The sequence below is a fragment of the Pan paniscus genome, chromosome X (genome assembly GCF_029289425.2).
Source record: "Pan paniscus chromosome X, NHGRI_mPanPan1-v2.0_pri, whole genome shotgun sequence".
Lineage (NCBI taxonomy): Eukaryota > Metazoa > Chordata > Mammalia > Primates > Hominidae > Pan > Pan paniscus.
The window spans coordinates 135797412-135818109 of NC_073272.2; the positions used below are offsets into that span (position 1 = coordinate 135797412).

Sequence of the window (20698 nt, forward strand, 5' to 3'; positions counted from 1 at the left end):
AAGGCTGGTTCAACATACGCAAATCAATAAATGTAATCCAGCATATAAACAGAGCCAAAGACAAAAACCACATGATTATCTCAATAGATGCAGAAAAAGCCTTTGACAAAATTCAACAACCCTTCATGCTAAAAACTCTCAATAAATTAGGTATTGATGGGACATATTTCAAACTAATAAGAGCTATCTATGACAAACCCACAGCCAATATCATACTGAATGGGCAAAAACTGGAAGCATTCCCTTTGAAAACTGGCACAAGACAGGGATGCCCTCTCTCACCGCTCCTATTCAACATAGTGTTGGAAGTTCTGGCCAGGGCAATCAGGCAGGAGAAGGAAATAAAGGGTATTCAATTAGGAAAAGAGGAAGTCAAATTGTCCCTGTTTGCAGACGACATGATTGTTTATCTAGAAAACCCCATTGTCTCAGCCCAAAATCTCCTTAAGCTGATAAGCAACTTCAGCAAAGTCTCAGGATACAAAATCAATGTACAAAAATCACAAGCATTCTTATACACCAACAACAGACAAACACAGAGCCAAATCATGAGTGAACTCCCATTCACAATTGCTTCAAAGAGAATAAAATACCTAGGAATCCAACTTACAAGGGATGTGAAGGACCTCTTCAAGGAGAACTACAAACCACTGCTCAAGGAAATAAAAGAGGATACAAACAAATGGAAGAACATTCCTTGCTCATGGGTAGGAAGAATCAATATCGTGAAAATGGCCATACTGCCCAAGGTAATTTACAGATTCAATGCCATCCCCATCAAGCTACCAATGACTTTCTTCACAGAATTGGAAAAAACTACTTTAAAGTTCATATGGAACCAAAAGAGAGCCCGCATCGCCAAGTCAATCCTAAGCCAAAAGAACAAAGCTGGAGGCATCACACTACCTGACTTCAAACTATACTACAAGGCTACAGTAACCAAAACAGCATGGTACTGGTACCAAAACAGAAATATAGATCAATGGAACAGAACAGAGCCCTCAGAAATAACGCCGCTTACCTACAACTATCTGATCTTTGACAAACCTGAGAAAAACAAGCAATGGGGAAAGGATTCCCTATTTAATAAATGGTGCTGGGAAAACTGGCTAGCCATATGTAGAAAGCTGAAACTGGATCCCTTCCTTACACCTTATACAAAAATCAATTCAAGATGGATTAAAGATTTAAACGTTAGACCTAAAACCATAAAAACCCTAGAAGAAAACCTAGGCATTACCATTCAGGACATAGGCGTGGGCAAGGACTTCATGTCCAAAACACCAAAAGCAATGGCAACAAAAGCCAAAATTGACAAATGGGATCTAATTAAACTAAAGAGCTTCTGCACAGCAAAAGAAACTACCATCAGAGTGAATAGGCAACCTACAACATGGGAGAAAATTTTCGCAACCTACTCATCTGACAAAGGGCTAATATCCAGAATCTACAATGAACTCAAACAAATTTACAAGAAAAAAACAAACAACCCCATCAAAAAGTGGGCGAAGGACATGAACAGGCACTTCTCAAAAGAAGACATTTATGCAGCCAAAATCACATGAAAAAATGCTCATCATCACTGGCCATCAGAGAAATGCAAATCAAAACCACTATGAGATATCATCTCACACCAGTTAGAATGGCAATCATTCAAAAGTCAGGAAACAACAGGTGCTGGAGAGGATGTGGAGAAATAGGAACACTTTTACACTGTTGGTGGGACTGTAAACTAGTTCAACCATTGTGGAAGTCAGTGTGGCGATTCCTCAGGGATCTAGAACTAGAAATACCATTTGACCCAGCCATCCCATTACTGGGTATATACCCAAATGACTATAAATCATGCTGCTATAAAGACACATGCACACGTATGTTTATTGCGGCATTATTCACAATAGCAAAGACTTGGAACCAACCCAAATGTCCAACAATGATAGACTGGATTAAGAAAATGTGGCACATATACACCATGGAATACTATGCAGCCATAAAAAATGATGAGTTCATATCCTTTGTAGGGACATGGATGAAATTGGAAACCATCATTCTCAGTAAACTATCGCAAGAACAAAAAACCAAACACCGCATATTCTCACTCATAGGTGGGAATTGAACAATGAGATCACATGGACACAGGAAGGGGAATATCATACTCTGGGGACTGTGGTGGGGAGGGGGGAGGGGGGAGGGATAGCATTGGGAGATATACCTAATGCTAGATGACGAGTTAGTGGGTGCAGCGCACCAGCATGGCACATGTATACATATGTAACTAACCTGCACAATGTGCACATGTACCCTAAAACTTAAAGTATAATAAAAAAAAAATAAAAAAAATAAAAAATAAAAAAAAAAAACATTGTTTGTAAAGATGAGATCTCTCCATGCTGCCCAGGCTGGTCTCAAACTCAGCCTCTCAAAGTGTTGGGATTGCAGGCATGAGCCACCCCACCAAGCCTGAGATATCTTATTGTTATTGATTTCTTGTTTATTTCATTTTGGTCACAGAATATACTTAGTATAATTTCAATCCATTTACATTTGTTGAAATTTATTGTATTAGTCAGAGTTCTCTAGAGGGACAGAACTAGTAGGATATATATGTATGTATATATATATGTATATAAATACACACACACACGCATATATATGAGAGTTTATTAAGTATTAACTTACATGATCACAAGATCCCACAATAGGCTGTCTGCAAGCTTGAGGAGCAAGGAGAGCCAGTCCGAGTCTCAAAATTGAAGAATTTGGAGTCTGATGTTCTAAGGCAGGAAGCATCTAGCACAGGAGAAAGATGTAGGCTGGGAGGCTAAGCCAGTCTCTCCTTTTCATGTTTTTCTGCCTGCTTTATATTTGCTGGAAGCTGATTAGATGGTGTCCATTCCAATTAAGGGTGGGTCTGCCTTTCCCAGCCCACTGACTCAAATGTTAATCTCCTTTGGCAACACCCCCACAGACACACCCAGGATCAATACTCTGTATCCTTCAATCCAATCAAGTTGACACTCAGTATTAACCATCACAAGTCCATCCCTTTTCAAGTTGAACCCATACACATTTCCTGAGATCATACATAATCTTCAAATAAAGACAACAATAAGGTCATAATTATGCCTAACATAATACAACTATCCTTTGTACAACTGGAAATGCACAAATCCCCAACACAAATACTATTACATAAAATTAACAATACTTAAATGCTGATATGAAGTCAGTAAATCCTATGTCACACGATAAAGGAAAAAAGAAATAAAATGAAGATTTTTCTTAGTACAAGTGTATACATGCACAAACATGCTTTTAACAAAAGAAGGAGGAAATATTCATGACAATTACAGTCTCCGTTTTTGTAGCTGTTCATGTGGTCGTAGCTGGTATTGATGACTACATTCTTCTGCTACCCATTCTCTATTCCCTTTGCCTTCAGCAAGCACCTCTGCAGGTCGTGGTTTTTTTCCTGGTGGAGTGACCCAAGCCTTCATTTTTGAAGGGTCTGGGCCATTTGTAGTCCTGCCTGGATTGGGCTGTTGTAGTTTCCCATTGACCTTAATCACAGGGCATGGTAATTCTAAGAGATGCCCTAGTGGATCTCCTGTATTCCATGCATACCTTACCTCCATTGTAGAGTAGTAGACTGATTTCATCTTGATAGTCCGGATCAATCACCCCAGCCAACACTGTAACTCCCTTCTTAGCCTATTGACTTAAAGGTAGGAGGAACCCAAAGTGTCCAGGTGGCAATCTTAACTTCCAGTTTAAGGAGATTGATGTTGTGTCTCCTGGTGGCAGTGTTCCTCCCTCTGGAACTAAGACCTCTAGGCCAGCAGAATGTAATGTCGTGGGAACAGGAAGCAAAAGTTTTGCTAGTGGATCATTAGGGGTGATGGTGAGTGGTGCCACTTCCACTTCCAACTCTTGATTCCTGGAACTGTGAATCCTGGCTATGGGAAAAAAAGTACCATATATTGGACGCTGATTTAGAGCACTTATTTTATATCCCAATGTGTGATTTATTTTGGTGAATGTTTCACATGGACTTCAAAAAAAATGTGCATTCTACAGTTGTTGGATATAAATAGCAATTAGGTCAAGGTGCCAGCAGTGTTGTTCCAATCATCTTTGTTCTATCCTAGTTGTTCTCTAATTGAGAAGGGTGTTAAAATCTCTAACTTTGTGCAACTGTCTATTTCTCCATTTAGTCCTTTCAAATTTTGCTTTGTTTATTTTGGGGCTCTTTCATTAAGCACATATACATTTGTGTTGGTTTGTCTTTCTAATACTAATCCTACCCCTAAACATATTTATCATTATTAAATACCCCTCTTTATCTCTGTCTTGAAGTTATTTTATCTGGTTTTAATATAAAAAACCAAGTCATCCAAGCCTTCTTATGGTTACTCTAAAAGGTATGTATGTATATTTTATATTCATTTGCTTCCTAGCTGTCTTTATATTTAAAGTGTACCTCTTGTAGATAGCATATAGTTTGTGTTTTATTTTTTACCCATCCTGATAATATCTGACTTTTAATTGGAGCGTGTAGTTTTTTTTAACATTTAATGTAATTATTTATGTGGTTGGATTTGAGCTACCATTTTATTTTAATTTCTGTCTATCCCTCTGGCTTTTGTTCCTCTGTTCCTTCTTTCCTGTTGTCTCTTGCTTTATTTTAATATTTATTATAGTTGCTTTTTAATTGTTTACTGACTCTTTAATTATATATATTTGCCTTTCTTTCTTTCTTTCTTTCTTTCTTTCTTCCTTTCCTTTCCTTTCCTTTCTTTTTGGAGTCTCCCTCTGTCACCCAGGTTGGAGTGCAGTGGCACGATCTGGGCTCAGTGCAACCTCTGCCTCTCGGGTTCAAGCGATTCTCGTGCCTCAGCCTCCAGAGTAGTGGGGACTAAAGGCATGTGCCACCACGCATGGGCTGTTGTTTTTTTTTTTATTTATTTTTTTATTTTTAGTAGAGACAGTGTTTCACCATGTTGGTCAGGCTGGTTTCAAACTCCTGACCTGAAGTGATCCACCAGCCTCGACCTCCCAAAGTGCTGGGATTACAGGTATGAGCCACCATGCCTGGCCTGCATTGTTTTCTTAATGGTTGCTCTAGAGATTATAATATACACTTGTATATTTTTTTACAGTCTACTTAGAGTTAATATTGTACTGCTTCATGTAAAATGTAGAAACTTTAAACCAGACGTGTCAATTTATACCCCCTGTTTTTTATGCTATAATTGTCACACACATATTTTACACAAGAAGATTATAAACTTCACAAGACAATGTTATAGTCATTACTTTAAAAAGTCCTATGTTACTTAAAAAATTGAGAGAAAAAATGGTTTTTTACATTTACCTAGATATGTATTATTTTTGGTGCTCTTCACTCCTTCCTGAAGGTCAGAGTTCTATTTGGTATCACTTCCCTTCAGCTTAAAAAAATTCACTTAGGATTTATTGTAGTGCAGGTCTGATGATGATAAATTTTCTGAGCTTTTAATTTATCTGAAAATGTCTTTATTTTATCTTTATGCTTGAAGGATATTTTTGTTTGCTATAGGATTCAGGATAAGCAAGTCCTTCCCCCAGCCCCCAGCATTTCAAAGATGTCATTTCACTCTCTTCTGGCCTTTATGTTTTCTGAAAAGAAATCAGTAATCATTTGAGTTCTTGTTTCTCTGTATATAATGTGTAATTTTTCTCTGGCTTTTTAAAATATTTTCTTTGATATTCTGCAGTTTGACTATTATATGCCTGGGCATTTTTTTTTTCTTTGTACTTATCCTGCTAAGGGTTTGCTGAGCTTCTTGAATATGTAAATTTATACCTTTTACTGAATTTGGGGAAATTTTCACTGTTATTCCTTCAAATACTGTTTCCTCACCATTTTCTCTTTCCTCTCCTTTTGAGACTCCAATTACTTGTATGTAAGACCTTTTGATACTCCCCCACATATCCCTGAGACTGTTCATGTTTTTAATCATTTCACTATCTATTCTTCCAAAAGGATCATTTCTATTGATCTACCTTTAAATTTGCAGACATCTGTTGTTTTCGTGTTACTATTGGACCCATTCTGTGCAATTTTTTAAATTGTACTGTTTTTAGAATTCATGCTAAATGAATAGATTTTAGCTACTCTTGCCACAAAAACAACAAAAAAAGAGGTAACTATGTGAGACCATGGATATGTTAATTTGCTTCACTATAGTAACCTTTTTACTCTCTATATGTATCCCATAATATTATGTTATATACCTTAAATACACACAATAAAATTTACTTTTTAAATATTCCAATATTATACTCAAAGTTTAGAATTTCTGTTTTGTTTGTTTCTCTTTCTTTTTAACCATTATTTCCTCTCTCCATTAATTGCAAACATATTATCTTTTAAATACCTCAGCATAGTTATACTAGCTGCTTTAAAATCCTTGTCTGCTAATTCTAATATCTGGATAATCTCAAGGTTTAACTCCATTGATTATCTTTTAAAAATGGGTCACATTTTTTCTTCACGTATTGAGTAATTTTGGACTATGTCCTGGGTTTTATAAATGTTATATATATGAACACTCTAGATTCTACTCTATTCTTTTGTAGATTATAGATTTTTGTCATAACAGGCAATTAACTTGGTTGGACTATACTGTAGACACCAACTCTTGATTGGCAGGTCAAATCTCAGTTAATTCCTTTATTCTTAGTGGAAGTGTGTCCTGTACATATGTGGTCCAGAGGTCAGGCATATATTTGGGCAGAATTTATACTCAGAATTTTGGATCCCGCTTTCCATTCCAGATGTCCACCACAACCCCCATCACCTCCCAGTGGCTATGGTTGCCCTGGCTTTTGTTTCTGGTTCTTCATTCCACAAAGACTGCAATTAAAAAAAAAAATCAAAGTTTTAGATGTCCTTCACAGCATTAGTTTCAGCCTGCCATCAGGCTACAAGATGTAAAAACGGGTACCCCACCTTGTGATGTTACCTTTTTCCAAGTGTTTACTCTTCTCCAGAAACTGTCTGCTTTTGGTAATTTTCCAGTGCCTTCAAGTCGTTGTTACTTTGTATTGTTGTTATATGCAGGAGGGTTGAGTTTATTAGGAGCTACTTAGCCATATTGAAACAGATGTTGAATTCCCAGTGTATTTTGTTTACAATGGGGTTTTCTATCATGAATCTTGGTGGAGAGACAAACCAAACAACACCAGTTGTATTCTTGGTGCCAAACTGCTTACATATTGAAGCTAAATCATGACCTCTCCATGGTACTTGATTGCCCTAGCAGAGTTCATTTCTGCTTAGCAAAGAGCCATATGGGTTTTGAGACTACAAGTCATTTTTAGAAATATTATTCACTTTTAACCCCCACTATACACCCAGCTAGATAATAGCAACTTGAGAGGCAGCATAGATAATTTTAAAAAGTGGGCCAAAATTGCATATATCTTTGTTCACCCACATCCCAGTTGTGTGATCCTAAGCAATTCACTTAATCTTTCTACGCCATTTCCTGTTGCCATAATACAACGTACCTCTCAGAGTTGATAGAGAGATTAAATGGGAGAATGCAGGTAAGTGTGTCCACATATTCTGTTTTGTATGGGAGAATCCAGATTTATGGCTGTGGACTTAGTGTAATTATTAACAAAGCCCTTTTGACTCTCAAAAGTGTTCCAGTACTTGTCAAATACTATTACCAATCAACTCAGCAAATACTTCTGATAGTGGATGTCTTGTTCCATTTTGTGCTGCTATAACAGAATACCACAGAATGGATAATTTCTGATGAACAGGAATTTATTGGTTCACAGTTCTGGTGGCTGGGAAGTTGAAGATCAAGGGGCCACCTGCGGTGAGAGCCTTCTTGCTGTGTCATCCAATGGCAGATGTGCAAAGAGAGGGAGAGAGAGAACAAAAGATTGAACTCACAGCCTCAAGCCCTTTTATAATTGGCATTAATCCATTCAACAAGGTGGAGCCTTCATGACCTAAACATATCCCATTGTGCCCCAGCCCCCATTATTATCACATTGGGGATTAAGTTTCCAGTACATGCTTTTTGGGGGACATATTCAAACCATAGCTGTGAGCATGCAGCAGAATTGCTAAGCGCTAATGCCTCACTTCCCTGCTTCACTTTTTAACCAAAACATTGCTCCATAAACTATGAGGAAAGTGCCTAATATCATTGTATTGTGTTTTTTATTGTTGCTTTGTTTTTTCCTTTTAACATGTGGAGGAAGGTAGCCTGATTTCCAAGACTGGTCTTTATTTCTGATAATCAGGGCAAATGACCTAATTTGTCATTTCCCTCTCATCTCTATTATTACGCAGGTGAAAGGAGATCAAAGGGAGAGAACCTCAGGAACAGGCTTAGAAAGGAAAAGATGATGTGTGTTTGTGTCTATGTCTGTGTGTACCAGGATCATGTCTTGGCCTGTGACTGTGTGTGTGTGTGTGTGTGTGTGTGAAAAGTGTATCATTGCTTATGGAGCTAGTTCCCACCTTTCAGTCCTTTGGGTGATATTCTGAGGCTGAGCTGGGGTGAGAGGTGGGCAGGACTTCACTATGATGAATGAAGACTCCAATTTTCATTTTTTGGCTTTTCTTGGCAGATTTTCCTAGGCAATGTCCCTGTGGGAGGGATTTTGGCTTCCATATATTTGCCTAAATCACTGACGGAGAGAATTCCTCTTAGCAACTTACAAACGATCTTGTTTAATTTCTTTGGCCAAACTTCACTCTTTAAGGTAAATTCTTGCCTGTGGTAACTGTGATGAACTGGCATATGGTGACTCATTGTAATTATGAACTCTTGCTATTTTCATGATGTTCTGCTTATTTTAGAATATGCTGATTGATTCCACAAGTCTTCCAACACAACCCCTGCCCCTTAACATGAATCAACGTCTACTTTAATGATGTTCTACAGTTTTTAGTTTTCACAATATCTCAGCTTTGGAAGGAAACTTAAGGATTATCTGGTGGCTAAACAGAGGCCTCAAGATGTTTCAAAGCCAAAAAAGAACAGCGAGTTCTCCTGATGAAATGATGTTTCGGCTTATCAGTGCTTTCCTCCCAAATCTCCCCTGGCTCCTCAAAGCCAACATGTCCACTATTCTTGGCCAATTCCTTTGAAGTTGGGTGGTATCCAGAAGGACATTTGCCTGCAGGCATTTGTTGCTACTTCCCACAGCCCCCACAGAACTTTCTCTGAAGGCTGCAGTCCTCACCCACTAGAAAACAGAGGCAGCATGGTGTGATGCTGAAGAGTGTGGACTCAGGGGCAGGCTGGTTGAATTAAAAGCTGGCAATGCCATATTCTGCCTGTGGGTCCTCAAGCAAGTTACTCAACCTTCATGTGCCTTAATTTCCTTCTCTGTAGTATAGGGTAATAAGAATTCCTTATAGAGCTATTGAAGGATTAAAGGAATTGGTGTATTTAAAGTGCTTACAATACCGCTTGGCACATAAGTACCATGTTAAGTGTTTGCTCTACTATTATTATTATTATCCTGTCTTAGGTCTCTGCCTAACAAAAGCCTCATTCGTTTAGACCACTCTGTCTCATCTAGCTATTGGGAAGACAGTAATCAGAGTTTGCATGAATTTGAAGATAATGAACACTATTAATTGTTAATATTTACATTTATTATTTCATCTACTTCTCATGAGAAGCTGATACTCAAAAAGGTTAAGTAATTTTTCCCAAGGCCACATACCTAAAAAGTGGCATAGCTAGGAATCAAACCCAGGCTATCTGACTTCAAAGTTCATGTATTTAAGAAGTCAATACAATAATTTTCCCAGATGTGTTTGTATTTCTAAAGAGGTTATCCAAAGTAATGAATTTCTAATGGTCAAATATCCACATTTCTTTTGTGGGAGGTTGCACTGGGCCAGCTCAAAATATAGCACATACCCATACCACACGCCACCTCAAATATACCATGTCACCTCCAGCTATGTCTGTAAGACTTTCTGTTCCCCTGGAGTTCTCTAGCCACTCCTTTCTCTCTCTAAATTCTATGTGTTCCTGTGGGCTTAGCTCAAATCCCACCCAGGGTGGCTGCCTGGAGTAAGTGAGTCTCTGCTCTCCTTCCTGCCTCCTGGGCAAAATATTTAGTGGGCAAAACATTTTAATAAAAATTTAAAATATGCTCCACAACACTTTGACCCTTTTGGTAGGCTTACAATTTCTCTTTGTCACTTGAGATGCCATTATTTTGGTCTTAATTTCTCTCCTTTCTTCAGAGGGCTGTGCTTGTCTCATAGAATAAGAGATAAACTTGTTTTGCATAGATTTCACACTTAATAAGTCATTTTTATTCACTAACACTTTCTACTGGAAGAGATTAAAGATCTTTGCCAAAATTAAACTGCAAACGTCATAGTACCAGATGAAGAAGGATTAGAACTAGCCTGCTTCAAATTCAGAGTTGAAAGGGCCCTCCTAACTCATATCATCCCATCTATTCATTTTACCATTGGTAAAAGTAAAATGGATATTGAGGACCTCGAGACTCAGAGAGGGGAAGGAATCTGCTGAAGGTGTCACAATTTATTCATTCATTCACTCAATCATTTATTCATTCAGCAAATATTTATTTAATTCCTACTGTGTGTCTTGTACGGTGCTGAATGCTGAGGATGCAATGCTGAGCAAGATACATAGTGCCTGCTCTCATGGAACTTCCAGTCTGCTGGAGGGGAAAACAGACCTAAATGTTCTAACATTAAAGGGGTGACCCTAGGCTGGGATCTGTGCCACTGGTTATTGGGGAAAGAGTACTTACAAAAATGCTGCTCTTTAATTCTATTTTTCTTGAATCCCCGAGTATCACAGCCTTGCTTTCACACTACTTTCTCTAATATTTTTTGATCAAAATCTTAAGTCATTATGACACATAACCTTAGAAATTTGTTTGTTTGTTTGTTTGTGTCTTTTAAAGACAGGATCTCGCTCTGCCACCCAGGCTGGAGTGTAGTGGTGCAATCACAGCTCACTGCAACCTCTAACTCCTGGGTTCAAGAGATCCTCCTGGCTCAGCCTCCCAAGTAGCTGGGAATATAGGTGCTCACCACTGTGCCTGGTTAATTTTCATATTTTTTTGTAGAGATGGGGTCTCACTTTGTTGCCCAAGCTGGTCTCAAACTCCTGGTCTCAAGCCATCCTCCTGTCTCTGCCTCCCAAAGCGTTAGGTTTACAGGCATGAGCCACCATGCCTGGTCCATAGAAATTGTTGATAAGGCACCACTCTTGGATAATATGTGTCTCCTCCTCCACACCTCCTCTGGCTGTGATTCTCAGGGAGAGGGACAGGCACTAGGCGGTTACAATATGGCACAGGGGCTCTGGGTGCATAGAAGAGGGAATCTACCACTCATCTGGAAGATCAGGAAAGTGCAATGAGAGAAAGGTCTCAGCGGAGCCCTGAAGTTGAGTAGGAGCTCAAAGATGAAATAGGGCAAAGAGAAGGAGAGAAGAGAGTTTCAGAGAGAGGGAATAGCTTGTCTAAAAGTTCAGAGGTGTAACAGATAAAACTTGAGCCTACAGTGCAAAGGGTGGAAGGATGAGGAAGTTTCTGTTCCTTTCCTGGCATGGCTACCGTTTTGTAGTAAGGGAAATGAAACCAGAGAAAAGGCTAATTAAGTTTTGGATCATAGTGTGTGTCTCCTCCTTTGGCCTTTTCACTACAGAAAACTGCGTCACTTAGACTAAGTTGGGAGGATCATTAAATAACATCTAGTCTGCCATCTTTCCTAGTGTCACCAATAGACCAGGAAGGGGTAATAGGGCTTAGGAGGAACAAGAGAGCTAGGGTTAGCACTTAGCCTTTTGAGTGTCAGCAGGGCCCTTCCCATTATATCTTGCTGCTGGCCATCTCTAAATCAGGTTGCCCCAGGCTGGTTTTGAATGGACAGAACAGGTCAGAAACAGGAAGTAAGTACAGTCCTAGTGGAGCCCCAGGCTGAATTTGCAACTACCCAGGCTGCAGGGCTCAGGTGTGTAGGGTAGGTAGTAGGGACTGCACACTGTTTCTTCAGAAATATGAAGCCTTGGCATCTTCTAAAACTGGCCCAGCAGGATCTCCAAGGAATGTCATCTGCGTTCACGTCCTCTAGGCTTTTGTGGGGAAGTCCTCAGAGATTTTTCTTCCTCTCCCTCTTGTCTGGTATCACCAGCCCTACCTGTGGCCTCTTCACATGTGCCTGTGCCCCAGAACAGGCAGCATCTCAGCTGACTTGCATCCTGGAGCCTTGGCCTGGGGTACTTTGGCACTGTTAGTTAGCAAGCCCCACTTCTCAAGAGATACATTCTAGTTTGTTGCCTTTAGACCAACATTTATTAAGCATTCCTGCCCTGTCACCCACTAGCTGAGTGATCTTTATCCATTTAGGCACTGAGCCACTCAAGCCTCAGTTTATCTGAAAAATGCTTATATGGCTTCAATGAGGACTGCAAATGGCATGTGCATGAAAAGCACATAATAAGTGACTCACTGTGGGCACAGAACACCTGCTGTGTCCTAGGATATGTGAGGAACACCAGGCTATACAATGCCTGGGCTCCGGCCTCAGAGCTCACAGTCCCTTAAGAAGGCGATGACTGTCCTCTGAAATTTGTTTCAAACTGGGTGTTGATCAACCTGCTTCCATCTCTGTCAGAATAGAACAAGAAGTGGTTTATAACTTACAAATGATAGATTTAGGTTTCTTATAGAGGAGCTCCCTAAAAGTAAGCAAGGATGGTTGAGAGTTAGAACTGGGATAAGTTGTGAAATGTCAAGGTCCAGAAAGTTACCAAAATAGAGAATAGTTTCATTTTGTTGCTAGTGCAGTACTGAGTAGCAGGTGCAAAACAAATGCGTGCTAAATACACATTTGGTTGGATGGATGGATGGATTAATGAATTGTTCTAGCTTCGTATAATGGAGACCTTATGTGAAGACAGGAGATGAGCTGAATAACCTTTGACCTTAGCTTGCAATTTTATTTTCCACATTTCTGTACCTAACATTGTGTGTAGCACTTCAAAATTCCAGACTGATTATTAATATGTAAGTAATTAGAAATTTAGGTCCTGAACTCCTCTTTTGTTTCATCTGCAGACCAAAAATGTCACTAAAGCATTAACCACATATGTTGTGAGTGCCAGCATTTCAGATATGTTCATTCAAAACTTAGCTGACCCAGTGGTTATCACTCTGCAGCATATTGGAGGAAACCAGGTAATATATCCATTTTCAGCTCAGAATCAAATGGCCTCAGGAACTCTTCACGATTTTTCTGTTAAAAGTAATTTGTTAATTAACAGATGTGATTCTAACACTTAATGAGGAATGTCCTATTTCAGGTAGCAAATGTGTGTTATAATTGGAACCTTCCAGAAATAATGCCTTATCCTAAAGTGATAGGGAATGATGGGCATTCTAGCACTGTGACAGATTGGTGGGGCAGTGACTGGATCTTTTGGATGTCCCATCACACTAAATGACATGTGATTCCATTTATTTTTGAGTGAGACAAGCAACTTCACTCAAAATAATTGAATATTTGTATTACTTGAATTTCCATAAATAACATTAAAACGTGTATGAATTATCACCAAAGAACTAAAAGCATAGTCATATGGCATAACATAAGGTATATATTACTAAATAATCAACTTTAGCCTAAGTACAAGTATGAATGACTATTCCGTTATTTGACGTTAGTGTATGGCCAGTGTGACGTCTCAATAGATTTCTCAGTTCCCAGTCTAAAAGACCATGTAGTTCAGCATACTTTTCACTGGTCTTGATTCTAGAAGGGAAGAAGAGAAGGAAGAGAGGGAGAGGAAATTTAAAGAAACAAATACCAAATGAAACGTGTTAGATAGGTAAGATCTCTCAATTTGGTCTGGGCTACAGTACTTCAATTATCCCCGGTAACTAATTGCTCCTTGCCTGCAGTTTCCTGGAGACTACAGGAGCTGGTGAAGTCTTAGGAATGTTCTGTAGGCCTAATGATGGGGCAGATCAAATTTCTGTCCATAAGGCTTGATCTCAGCGGTGAGCCCCGAATTCCAAAGCTCCAGAAGGAACACATCAGCCCTGCATTGACTATCCATAGCCTTGTACCAGAAGGGCATGGCAATTTTTAATACTACCAAATATTTTAAAGGACATATCAGATCACCAGCCAGTGACATGCTGTTTTCTCACTTGTAAATCCAGAGTTAGATGGCGGAGTTAGTCTAAAAGCCAATTCACAAATGGCCCAAATGTGTATGTGTATGTGTGTGTGCATGTTTACCATGGGAAAAAATATTGGGAAGAAAACACTTGTGTGTATATGTTACTATATGGTAAATATCACAAGGCAAGATGTTTACCTCTGATTTCTTTTTTTCCCAGAATTATGGTCAAGTTCACTGTGCCTTTTGGGATTTTGAGAATAATAGTAAGTATTTTTGTTAGCAACTTTGACTTTGCCCCAGACCATTTTCCCACTTGGCAGTTAAATGGGAGGGGGTTGTGCTGAAACTACTGTCTTATCAGACCCTACAGAGCATTCTGAATGACCAAGATACAGGATATGATTTTTATATCAAATTAGGGCATGGGAATTAAGACAACTTTCCTTTTTGATAGGTAAGATCTCTCAATTGGTGCTGGGGCTACAGTGCTCCAATCATGCCCAATAACTAATTGCTCCTTACCTGCAGTTTCCTGAAGATTATAGGAGCTTATTACAAGTATCTTAGGCCCCAAAAATAATTATTTGGAAAATCAGAAAAATTACACAACTCGAGGGTAAGCAAAGTTGGAAGAAAGAAATTTGGAAGGCCCAGCGCAGAGTAGCCTTGAACTGTTTGAAGAAAGTTGAGGAAGGAATACCTGGTTCTTTATCTGTGCTCTCCCACAGGGTTTTGCAAGATCTATGATCTCCTTCCCTTTTTTTCCTCACCTCTTTTAGACTGACTGTGTGACCTTGGGTAGACAATTTACCCCCTCTGAGCCCCAGTCTTTTTATCTTTTCATTGAGGAGATGAAACTTCTTGGTTGGTCTCTAAGGACCCTACTTGCTTGAATAAGCATGAGTCTTTGGAGACAGACAGTAGAAGACTGGGAATGGTCATTGCTGACTGGGTTGCTCTTAGGATTGCCATCTTCACTGGAAATATCCAGGGTTATCACCAAATCTCAGAGAATTTCCACACAGAATAAATTTCCCTAAGAACGCCAGGAGTGGCTAAGTGAGGAGTCCTTCTGCCTGTGGAAACTCTGCCTGGAACCTTTCCCTTTTTCACTATCCTTGGAATTCTGGGACAAAATGGAAATTCTCTTCCCATTCGGCTCCCTAGAGTATAAGAATACTACTTCTTTCTGACAAACAAAAATAACACTGCCCTTTCCTGATCCCCTCCAAGTCTCTCAGGATAAAACTCTATAAAGTGATGAGCTTTGTCCCCTACAACCTCAATATGTTGATCTCTATGTTCATTAACGCAAATTGCTGGGGTACTCCCAGGTCACCCTTTGCCCCTGCACCTCTGCCCCGTGGATCTAGAACCTCTGGAATCTATGGCATTATCCCAGATGGACAAATGTTGACCAAACTTAGCTGCCTGCCCGGGGATAACCCCTTTGGTCTAGTGCCACTTGGGAAGTTCTAGTCTCAAATCTGATCTAGTACCTGAGATCTACAGGTTGTGGAGGTATGAGTGTTAGTTCTAAACCTCAGTGTGCTCAGAAGAAACTAGCCAGATGTCTAGTAGAGCAGAGGCTCTAATTGGCCCTGCAGAGCTCCAGACCATGATCTGACTTTGATTGAAAGCACTTGAGACCCTTTGAATTGCGGGTTCAGCTGGGTGTTCAGATGTCTATTCCAGTCCCTCTGAGTAAGCTCAAGTACCAGCTTATATTCCATACGTCCATGTCCTTAAAAATATTCTAGATCTGCTTGCTTCCTATTTATTGGCTACTTAAAAAAAAGTTCATGGTTAGAGTCTGTCCTAATTTATAGAGGTATGGTACAAGAACAGGAAAAGGGAGAGCCGAAGAAGTTGTGCCATTTACGAAGTCCCCAAAAAGTCAATTTAGTCTATTAGACTTAATTTAATTTCAGTGTTCAATTATACCCCCAATCTTGCTATCTCAGCAAATAATATTAATTATAACACACGTTTGGATAGTGAATATAATGAAAAGTTAAACATTTCTGAGAAAAACAAAATTGCTTTGAAATTTCCTTCTGTCTCCTACAGATGGGCTGGGTGGATGGAATTCGTCAGGCTGTAAAGTAAAGGAAACAAATGTAAATTACACAATCTGTCAGTGTGACCACCTCACCCATTTTGGAGTCTTAATGGTGAGTTGTCTCTTAGTCACTCCTCGATGGAAGTTTGACAATTTTTATTAGACCAGTAATATATGTGTGAACTGTTATTAAAAAATGGTATGCATTTGGAAAAAAATCCCCCTTCCAATTTGTTCATCCAAAGTAGACCAGATTGAGACAAATATTTATTTATTTATTCTCCTTATAAAATTAATGCTTGCTTCTCAAATTTCAAACAGTACAGAAAAGGTCCCTTTAACCTCCCTCCCAAGTGATCACCACCTTTAACAGGCTAACATGTATATTCATTTAGGTTCTTTTCCTGTGTATATAGGAATGTACATTTTTGTTTTATAAACATGGTATCAAATTATTCATACTGTTTTTACCAATTGCTTTTTTCATTTAACAATATATATTGCACAACTTTCAGGCAAATGTGTATGTATCTATTATACTTCAATTTTTAAAATACCTTTATAGTATACCATTGCTTGGGTTTAACACAATAAATTTAACTAATCCCTGACTGGTGGACATTATAGCTGTTGCTGTTTTTCTCATTATAAATATTGCTGTAATAAACATTCTTACTCATGTATCTTCAAACATTGGTGTAAGTATTTTTGCAGGATAAGTTGACAGAAGTAGAATTGCTGGATTAAAGGGTCTGGTCATTAAAATATTTAAATTTAAGAAGGATCATAAGTATTTGCTGAGTTTTTCTTCCAAATGACTCTCAAATGTATTCCTTTTTCTCTACCCGCATCAGAATACTTTCCTGGATTTCTTAGGTAACTTTATTACATACTGTTATCTGAATGTGTCATATGTTACTTGTTCCTACAAAGAATGGTTAGCTTTTTGAGGGCTGTGGGTCTGTTTTATATTTATTTATTTTATTATATGTGTATATATATGTATATATATGTGTATATATATATATATGTATATATATGTGTATATATATATATATATGTATATATATATATATATTTTTTGAGATGGAGTCTTGCTCTGTCACCCAGGCTGGAGTGCAGTGGTTCTATCTTGGCTCACTGCAAGCTCTGCCTCCCTGGCAGAGGTGGGAAGAATCACCTGAGTCCAGGGAGGTTGAGGCTGCAGTAGGCCGTGGTCAGGCCACTGCACTCCAGCCTGGGCAAAAGAGTGAGACCCTGTCCCAAAAAAAAAAAAAAAAAAAGAGAGAGACCAGGGTTCTTGTTCCAGCTCTGTCTGTAACTAGCTATGTGATCTTGGTAAGGTTGTTTCCCTCTTTTGGATCTTAGATTTTCTTCTGAAATGTGAATGACTGGAATACACCAGGGTTTCTCAATCTTGGCACTATAGATATTCTGGCCAAATAGTTCTGTCTTTTTTTTTTTTTTTTTCTTAACGGAGTCTTGCTCTGTCACCAGGCTGGAGTGCAGTGGTGCAATCTCGGGTCACTGCAACTTCTACCTCCTGGTTTCAAGTGATACTCCTGCCTCAGCCTCCCCAGTAGCTGGGATTACAGGTGCCCACGACCACACCCAGCTAACTTTTGTATCTTTTAAGTAGGGACGGGGTTTCACCATTTTGGCCAGGATGGTCTCAATCTCCTGACCTCGTGATCTGTCCACCTCAGCCTCCCAAGGTGCTGAGATTACAGGCGTGAGCCACCCCGCCCGGCCCCAAATAATTCTTTGTCGTGGGGGATTGTTCTGTGCATTGTGAGAAGTTTAGCAGCATCCTTGGTCTTTCCCCACTAGATGCCAGTAGCACTCTCCCCAGTTGTGACAACCAAAGATGTCTCCAGATACTGCCAAATGTCCCTGGGAGAGGGGTAACATCACTCCTGGTTGAGAACTACCAAAGTAAACACTGCTTCTTAACCTTTTATGAGTCATGAATCTCTAATCATCTGATGAAAGCTATGGACTTTGTTCTTAGACCAGTGCACACATATATTCAAATAATTTTACATGTCATTTCAGATCTTTAATGGTAATTAATAAATCACTGAACTTTGTGATCTCTAAGGTCCATTTTGTTTGTTAATTTTGTGAAGGCTATTTAAGGTCTAAGGAAAAGGACTTTTTTTTTTTTTTTTTTTTTTTTTTGCTGTTCTGTGTAGTGTTTTGAGATGCTCAGTTCAGATAATTATTCACTTTGCATCCCAAATTCACATCTCTCAGCTTGGTTATATTTTAAATGTAGAACATGTTAATGATGATGAAGCCAAGGACCAAATGTTCTTCCAATGCTATTGATGGCTCCCCATGCCCTGTACACAGTCAGTTGGACTAGGCATACTCAGCAAACAATATTTGGTCTTACCATACATCCATTCACATAATCTGGTTTTAGAAGAGCTATGGCAGAAATGTTATACATCCTGGGAACTTCCTGTTAGTGAACACTGGAAGCATTTTGCCATAAACTTGCTCTGGTGTATGTGTAAAACACAACACATTGTGTTCCTTAGGATTTATCCAGGTCTACAGTGGATACAGTGAATGAACAGATATTAGCGCTTATAACATACACCGGATGTGGAATCTCCTCCATTTTCCTGGGAGTTGCAGTGGTGACATACATAGCTTTTCAGTAAGTTGATACAGCCTTGCTCTGAGCACATTTAATTTGGTTTGATGGATGCTATTACCATTGTAACTTTGTTAATTTCATGAACACATCACAATAGGAAGAAGTCAGATCCATTAGATTATGAAGTGGACAGGTTAAAAACAAAACATCAAGGCTTCTCTAAAAATACTTTAATTGGATTTTTGTAAAACAAGGGAGTTGGGATAGGAAAAGATTTCTCTATAGGATATAAGAGCACCAACCCTAAAAGAAAATTTGATAAAGTAGACTTTATTAAGAACTTCTTTAATCAAAAGACACAATTCAGATAGTGAAAGGCAAACCTTACATAGAGAGAAGATATTCACAATGCATATATCAGATAAAAGACTTGTATGCAGAATGTATAAATAACTCCACAAATCAAAAAGCAAAAGACAATAAAGTTTATAAATGGACAAAAGACTTGAACAGGCACCTCACAAAAGAGAATATCCATGCCTAAGCCTAACCTTTACCAAATGGCCAATAAGCATATGACAAAGTTCTTTACATCATTACTCATCAGAGAAATCCTAATTACAACCACAGTTATGTACTTCTCTGCACCCACCAGAATGGCTAAAATTAAAAATAATGACAATAGCAAGTGTCAACAAGCATGTGGAACAACTGGAACTCATACATTTGCTAGTGGGAATGTAAAATGGTTCAGACACTTTGGAAAATTATTTGGCAATACCTGTTAAATATAAATATACATCTCACTGTTGAGCCAGGAATTTCACTCTTAGATATATACTCAAGACAAATGAGCACATATGTCCACTGAAAGATATGTACAATAATATTTATAGCAGCTTCAGTCACAGTAGCTTCAAATTAGAAACAACCCCAATTTACATTAACAGTTGATTAGATGAATAAATTGTGATATATTTGTAAAATGGAATGCTACACAGCAGTAAAAAATGAATTACTTCTATGCAATGCAACATAATATTTAAATCTCATAGACATAGAATTGAGCAAAGGAAGCCAGAAAAATAAGACAACATACTGTGTGGTTCCATTTACAAAAAGTTCCAAACACAGATGAAATCTATGGGGATAGAAGTGAGAGTATTGGTTACCTCTGGTGGGTGATATTGAATGGGAGGAGCATGAAGGAGCCTTCTGGGATGTTGAAACTATTCTACCTCTTGATCTGTGTCGAAGTTCCACAGGTATATACATATGTAAAGATCCATCAAGTTATATTGTTAACACTTGTGCACTTTAATATTTATCTCAGAAAAAAATTCACACAAAATGAAAACAGCAAAATTTAAATCAATAAATATTTAATAACAGCGTAAAATAATCAAAGGGGGTAATACTTTTTTTATTTTGAAAAATACTGGGTGAGTTTCTGCAAAGTAAAGTTGCAATCACTTAATAAAACTTAAGACCATATTTCCATGAGGCCATATGTCGGGATCTTTAGAACTATCCAAGTGGCTCTACTTGGAATGGTTTCCACAGTCATCCTGCTATTTGGTAATATGTAGCTCCAGCCTGCTGAAGCAGTGGTGATAGACTCATAATACCCAGGAAACTCCTTCCTTCTTTCTAAAAGATAAAAAGAAAAATAATAGCCTCTCTCAACTGCGTAGTTGAGAGAGGCTATTATTATTTCTGTTAGTTAAGGTCACTATATTTATTATGCTTTGACTTTACCTGGAAAGAGAATGAGGGACTTCAAAGTATAAGCAAAGATGAGTAATTCTTTTATTCTTTCACTTA

At 38.6% G+C, this 20698-nt stretch overlaps 1 protein-coding gene across 1 annotated transcript in view; it reads left to right on the plus strand.

The window, feature by feature from the left end:
- The window catches only part of ADGRG4 (adhesion G protein-coupled receptor G4), a 121807-nt gene that overhangs the window by 84000 nt on the left and 17109 nt on the right, over window positions 1-20698 (plus strand). The window contains exons 16-20 of the mRNA XM_034950088.3: window positions 8638-8772; window positions 13135-13254; window positions 14422-14467; window positions 16275-16378; window positions 18813-18934. Of these exons, the coding sequence (XP_034805979.1) occupies window positions 8638-8772; window positions 13135-13254; window positions 14422-14467; window positions 16275-16378; window positions 18813-18934 (527 nt within the window). The remainder of the gene's footprint in view (window positions 1-8637; window positions 8773-13134; window positions 13255-14421; window positions 14468-16274; window positions 16379-18812; window positions 18935-20698) is intronic.